This window comes from Pundamilia nyererei, unplaced genomic scaffold, assembly GCF_000239375.1.
Source record: "Pundamilia nyererei isolate P.nyererei 1_Seehausen unplaced genomic scaffold, PunNye1.0 scaffold00013, whole genome shotgun sequence".
Taxonomy (NCBI): Eukaryota; Metazoa; Chordata; class Actinopteri; order Cichliformes; family Cichlidae; genus Pundamilia; species Pundamilia nyererei.
Genome location: NW_005187414.1, coordinates 4728383 through 4735357, shown reverse-complemented (window position 1 = coordinate 4735357; position 6975 = coordinate 4728383). Strand labels below are relative to the sequence as shown.

The following is a 6975-nucleotide window of genomic DNA, read 5'->3' as shown; positions in this document are numbered from 1 at the left end:
GATGTCACTACTTTCTGAAGGCCCCGCCCAGTCCAACAGGAAGACAACAGACCTGTAGTGGGATGCTAATTTGAGGCTGCTGGCTCTAATTATACGTACAGTTTTCGTCCAAAGCCGACGCAGCTTTTAAAATGCCATTATTTGATGGGCTCGGAAGCGGAGGAGAGAAGACTGCGATTGTTATTGACTTAGGAGCAGCATACACAAAGTGAGTATTAACCGTTAGCCCGCCCTGCTAATAGAGCCACTCAACTAGCAAAATATGCTAAAATGCATCTTTGTTTTCTGAAATAACTCGCCCGCCTCTCAACTATAGGTTTATTTTAGGGAACTGAAGACTTAAAGTCTAACACATCGTTAAATTTGACCCCAAAAAACCTACTACAGTTTTGGTAGTGAATGCTGATGTGGGCTAGCTTGTTAGCCACGTAGCCAATGCTAGGCTAGGTTAAGTAACTGTCAGCATTCAGCTAGCATTTTTTTAAGTTATTGCCAAGTGCTATCAATGCTAATTTAATAATTTTAAAAGCTCTCTCGTTAGACCTTAAACCTTCTTCTTTCGGCTGCTTCTTTTAGAGCTCGCCAAAGCAGATCACCTGCCGTCTCTCATACCCTATTTCTAGGACTGCCTATCGCTGTCACACCAACTCTCTGCGTGTCCTCCTTCACTACATCTTCCCTGGCAGCTCCATTATCAACATCCTTTGTCCACCATCCCACCTCTGCATATGTCTAAACAATCTAAACGTTGCCTCTGTAACTTCACAGTCACAGTCCTCACATGTGTTGTATATTAACGGGTATTTATAGTGAGCAAATGGATCTTTATTTACTGAAAGCATTTCAGTGTCATTTTTGTTATATTTTGCTGGAAGGCAAACAGACATTAAGTCATGTGAAGATCAAGAGGACTGTTATTATCTTCTCAAATACTGTCGTCTTTGTTTGCAGTTACTGCCACAGAACATCCAACACAAATATGCACTGTTGTTTTATTTACAACTAAACTGTGGTGCTTTTGCCCTTTTTATTAAATGACTGTGTCTTTTAGAAATACGTTTTTGGTTTTCATAAAGTTTGAGGGAACTAAAATTATAGTATTTAAAACAGTTACTGGTAATGATTATTATATAAATATTTATATTTTCAGCATCTCCTATTATGCTAGCTGACAGCTTCCTTTTCTCACAGATGTGGCTTTGCAGGGGAAACGGGGCCCAGGTTCATAATTCCGAGCGAGATCCGCAAACCGGGACAGCAGCAGGTGAGAGTCTGCCATGTTCTGCAGTGGAATTATGTAGAATTATTTGTGGAAATGGAATAAACAAAAATATTTGGTATTTGATTTCTCATATTCAGGCAGTCAAAGTGGTTCAGTACAACATCAATACAGAAGAGCTTTATGTCATTCTCAAAGAGTTTATCCACATACTGTACTTCAGGTGAGATTCTTCTCCAATAAATGACTAGGTTATTGAAGTTCTTTTTTTCTTGCGGCTACATCACATCAGAGTTTGTTTTCCCATTTGCCTCATTAGGCACCTTCTGGTGAACCCTCGCGACAGAAGAGTGGTCATCATCGAGTCCATCCTCTGCCCATCTCACTTCAGGGAGACACTCACAAAGGTTTTCTTCAAACAGTTTGAGGTACGAAAGCAGAGACACGTGCTGGGATCAGACCAGTTAATATAAAGTATCTGTTTGCAACTCTGTGCACAAAAAGCAAAAACCCAACACGACAGAGCACCATCAACTCTAAACAACAAGTCAGGAAAGATTTCTTTTCTCAGTTTGGTGCACAGCTGTCATGGAAGCATAAGCTTTGAGGTTGTGATGTGTGTCATCAAGTTCTTGGCACACGAGTGCACAAAAGTTGATTAGCAGAGAACAGCAGGTGTCCCCGTCATTCTACCTGCCCTAGTTCCCTGAACTGCTGCGCTTCTTCTCTCCTCCTGCAGCTGAGCTAAAACCACACTTGATGATCACAGTGTAATCATCTTATGCCTGGCCCTTGTGTAAATCCCTCCTTATATTTAATTAATTTGACCTGATTTAGAAGAGGTAACTAATGCATTTATTATGATAACTACTGTTACTTGATGCAGACAAATTATTTTGCCTATTGGTGCCTCATATTTAAGTTTTGTTTGTTTGTTTGTTTTTTGTAGTTCATGCTCAAGGTTGTGTATGAAAGTCATGGCATCATTGAGTATGCTCTATGTAATGGATAATAGGAAATAATAGTCAGTGTAATTAGATGCCTGACTCATAAATGACTGTTATCAGTGGCAATTGCATTGTCAGATGGGTAATAGATAGTAGCCTAATCTACATATCATGTTCAACACTTTAACAACCTGTTATTCAAATTTTACATGATTTTCACCTAAACTTTATAATAAACTAGAACAATCTAATAACTGATAAACAAAATGATTATGTTAACAAGGAAATTTTAGTTAGTAGAGGAATTTCTAAAGTTTTACTCCATGAATGATTTCATTTTCTAGGTGCCATCTGTGCTATTTGCTCCCAGTCACCTCATGGCCATCATGACTTTAGGCATCAACTCTGCACTTGTGATGGACTGTGGTTACACAGAGACGCTGGTGCTGCCCGTATCCTTTTCCCATCATGAGCGTGGTCTCTAGAACAGTGAACAATATGGTCTGCTATATACATGCTATATGTTTTAATTGATGCATCTTACACAAATTTAATATTTGGCAGGCATTATTGTACTGTTAGCTTCAGGTCTAGGACATTTATGATGCTGATCTTAACTCTGGAAATCAGGTTTGTGAGTGTACTCCTATTTTGCCAGCCTGGGAAGCTTTGCCTCTGGGAGGAAAAGGCATCCATAAGTAAGTACTAAAGGTTCTAACAGCATCAGTGTAGTGATTTGTACACATTTAACTGAGAAAATAATCCATCTGAGTCTCTCTTTCCTGCATCATGATTGAAAATCTCTGACTGTTGAATTGAATCATTTCAATCTCTTGTTTCGTTGCATAAAATGCATGTGTTTGTTTATTGTAGGGAGTTAGACAGCTTTCTCGTGGAACAGTGCACCGTGGACACAGACACAACCACAGGGCAGAGCGTACAAGCCGCCATTGGTAAATACAGAAAGTCAGCACATACCGTCTGTCCTCTTCTTTTAAATGGGGACACTTGTGAAGGCATAACTCTGTTATGGACTGCTGATTGGTTTTTACAGTGCCAAGAATAGAAGAATTTAATGGCTGTGACCCATTATGTAGCATTTACTATTCATAGGAAGAACTTGTTTCTGTGTGACATTTGAGTGAATCGCTTTTTCAGTTTGTGAATTATGCATTATGCATACAGTCTATTTTAGAGATTCTCTCCACACTTTTTCTTGATGGAGGGAACCAGACTGAGTATATTGAGTTGAGCTGTGAGATCTACAGCTGCAGCAGAATGAGAAAAGATATATATATATAAAAATTTAAAAAGACAACAGGGTGTCTGTCTAGATGGGTCATAAAACATCTCTGCAGTGAGCACAAAGCCACTAAGATCTCTGTAATTAACTCCCTACCACTGACTTTGAAACTGTATTGCCCCAAAACTGTGTAATGATAGTAGTGCCAAAAACCAAAAAAGTCTCTGCTTCAGCAGTGGTGGCTTTTCCTGAAGTTTTTCATAGCTGGATTCGTTTCAGACCCAGCAGTCACACTTGTCCTCTGCTGCAGTATCGGCTTTTCTAAGTGCTGATTCAGCATCATAAATCAAACAGGAAAGAGAAATAGGAAAATTGGCTGATTGATGCATAAGTAAATTCAAGGAACTGAATGTTCATTTCTTATATTCCATTTTTAATCTCTTAACCAGGGACTATCCCAGAAGAAACAGTGGAAGACATCAAGGGTAGGTTTGACTGACATTCCTTATTTATGCCATCCTTGAGCACCGTGGACAGTCTATACACAAACAAATCTGTCTGTCCATCCTTCATCCCCTGGAATATTCTTGCAGCGAGGTTGACCTACATTTTCTAATCAACAGAATTCCTTGTTTTTACTCTGAGAACAGTTTGAGACCTGTCTGTGTTTCTAGGATGTGGAGGCTACAGCCTTTTTGTTGATAGACAAAAGTGTGTCTTTTAATTTTTTTGCAAGTAAAAAATTCCTTTTCCTTTTGTGTGGCTTTTTTCTGGAACAATGAACGATTAAGAATAGGCGAAACACCCATCCACTTATTTTTATAATGATGCAAAAGTATAATTTACTGAGACTGTGCTGCAAAATGGGGTTGTCAGCTATGTAATAAATGTTTCATTTAGGCTTATTTGGGTCTTTATGTCTTTTTAATTCATTGTAAGTCATGAACAAAAACCACAGTTATGGAAGGAGTGAAAGGAAAATACTTCAACTCCTTATGCTTGGTCGCAAACATTCTTGTCTACTAGTTTGGTTATGTGACCGCCAGTGCTGTTTTGTTTCCTGCAGTGAGAACTTGCTTTGTCAGTGACCTGCAAAGAGGCCTCAAAATCCAAGAAGCCAAATTTAACTTGGATGGCACAGCAGAGGTAAGTCAGCTCTTTGTATGCTGCTTACCACAACTGCCCAAACATTTGTGCTGAGTAAATGACAAATGCTGCACTTTTTAATGAAACACTTTTAAATGTGTTCATAGCGGCCCGCCCCTCCTCCAGATGTCGATTACCCGCTTGATGGAGAGAAAATCCTGCATATCAAAGGATCCATCAGGTATGCTGTCATAGTCTGCTTAAAGAAAGAGTTAGACAGAGAGAGCCTTCTATTTTCCTGTAACGTTATACAGCTTCAGGTATTTCCACGTGTTCTTATAATTAAAATGACTGTGTAATCACCCTCAGCTTGCTGTTATAATTATCGTAAAGCCATTTTCTCCTTTTTTCCAGGGACTCAGTGATGGAGATTCTGTTTGAACAGGACAACGAGGAGAAGAGTGTGGCCACTCTGATACTCGATACTCTGGTTAAGGTAAAGACAAGTTTCTCATTTAGTCATAGTAATGTGTATCGTTAATATGTTATCTGTGCTGATACTTACTGAAAGTACTATTTATACCTTGGTATAAATATATGTTATATGGTTTTTGGCTACTTTTGAGACATTGGCAAGCTATTGTGGTCATGAGGATCACTAACAGCAGAGATCATACTAGCTTAGGCTAGTCGTTTTAAGAAAAGCTTTCACTCCACATGTTTTGATGCATGATCAATCATCCAGGTAAGGCAATCTTTGAAAGTTGTTTCTGGACGTAGCCTCTACTGAAAAACATCCATCCTGGACAGGGAGGAACGCTGGTTTGAGCGTGGAGTCAAGGAGGCCATTTACATGAAAAGGGAAAGACCATCTGTGAATCGAGGAGGAGGCCTAAGGGTCCATCTTTCACCATCTTGGAATGCTGTGATTGCAACCGTTGCCCATCTGTCTGGAAATGGTACTCATGAACATTGATCAGTGGTTGTTGATCAATGGTCATGACAATTTGCATATTAATGATCACGGAACTGACCTCCCAGCCCATTGTTAGTGGTGCTGTTTTCAGTCATTTTGCAAATGTAGTGTTTATAAGTTTGGGGAAACTTGCAGTCAGGTGAGACTGAAGAAGTCATTTGGATGAGTGACGAAACGTTTCTCCCATTGAAAACGCTTCGTCCAGATGAACAGAATCAACCTTTTGGGATTTTGGACATAGTGTTCTCAGTTGGATAAACTCTGGGTAGGGGGAAAATCAATACAGCACAGTGTCGTGATATTTTGTGTGGTGATATTGTATCGATACAGAGGGTCAGAAAGTAGACATTTTATTTAATAAATTAAAATACTCTGGGAATACTACAAACAAGACAGCTAACTCGCATTAAATTCCCTCTACTGAACAAAACATCCAACACTGGACACATTTACCACCTAAAATTCAGAACAAGCTAATGGCTAATGTAATTGCCAACTTGACCCCTTTCAATTGTAGACGAATAGCAAACCTACTCTGTCTTATGGCAACATTTATGGCAGGTTTTACTCTGTGTTGGTGTGCTTTACAGTCGCATTATGCAGCAAGACATAACCTAAGTGAGCTAACATTATCTTATTGGATAAAACGGATACTGGGAAGTTAAACGTGGAGGAAATAATTTGCAGTTGAAAAAGATGATGGTGTCACTGAATTACTCAGCTTATTGCGAAATGTTAAAAATTGCGGCAATACATTATCACGGGTGAAGTATTGTGTTAATGTTGTATCGTCAGCTGTCTGGTGATTTCCATCTCTAGGGGAAGCAGTTTTTCACTCATCCAAGTGACTCCTTCAGTCTCAGCTGTCTGCAGGTTTCTCCAACTTTATAAACAGTATATTTGCATGAGTGAAACCAGCACCACTATCAATGAGCTCAGTTTCATGATCGTCAATATGCAAATTGTCATAACCACTGATCAGTCTCCAAGAGTGCCATTCACTCTTGGAGAGTTGGGGAGTGACTGTAATCACAGCATTGTAAGATATTGAATAATGTACCCTAGGCGCCCTCCTCGGTTCAGAGATGGTCTTTCCCTTTTCACCTAAAAGGCTTCCTTGATTCCCTGTTTAGTAACAAGAACCACTGGCCTGTAGGTGTAAACACAGCTCCAAATACTCTTTGCACACAAGTACTCACATTGTCCAGCACTGAAATCTTTTCCCCAGTGAACTTGGTGAAAGTCATGTCATGCTTGTTTTGTCCTGTATCACTTTCCCTTGTCTACCATTCGTGAACAGGTTTTCTTTAAGTGTGTTTAGTGCAGTCCTCTAACAACCCGTGGCAGCCGTTTGTCACTTACTGGAGAACAGAAACTAATGCTGTTCCAACTTGATGACTACAGACGTGTTTTAAAAATGATAATTGCGTGGATGCTTTAAGCAAGACTTAAGGCTTGTCCCGATATATCTTCAGACACTCCTGATGCTCACAATTCAAGAATT

General features: G+C 39.6%; 1 protein-coding gene across 1 annotated transcript in view; it reads left to right on the top strand.

Annotated features, from left to right (window-relative positions):
* The window catches only part of actr10 (actin related protein 10), a 13147-nt gene continuing 6172 nt past the window's right edge, over nucleotides 1–6975 (top strand). Inside the window, exons 1-11 of the mRNA XM_005724971.2 lie at nucleotides 1–208; nucleotides 1192–1264; nucleotides 1360–1442; nucleotides 1539–1647; nucleotides 2511–2618; nucleotides 2797–2864; nucleotides 3040–3119; nucleotides 3859–3894; nucleotides 4476–4555; nucleotides 4663–4736; nucleotides 4910–4991. Of these exons, the coding sequence (XP_005725028.1) occupies nucleotides 132–208; nucleotides 1192–1264; nucleotides 1360–1442; nucleotides 1539–1647; nucleotides 2511–2618; nucleotides 2797–2864; nucleotides 3040–3119; nucleotides 3859–3894; nucleotides 4476–4555; nucleotides 4663–4736; nucleotides 4910–4991 (870 nt within the window). The 5' untranslated portion in view covers nucleotides 1–131. The remainder of the gene's footprint in view (nucleotides 209–1191; nucleotides 1265–1359; nucleotides 1443–1538; nucleotides 1648–2510; nucleotides 2619–2796; nucleotides 2865–3039; nucleotides 3120–3858; nucleotides 3895–4475; nucleotides 4556–4662; nucleotides 4737–4909; nucleotides 4992–6975) is intronic.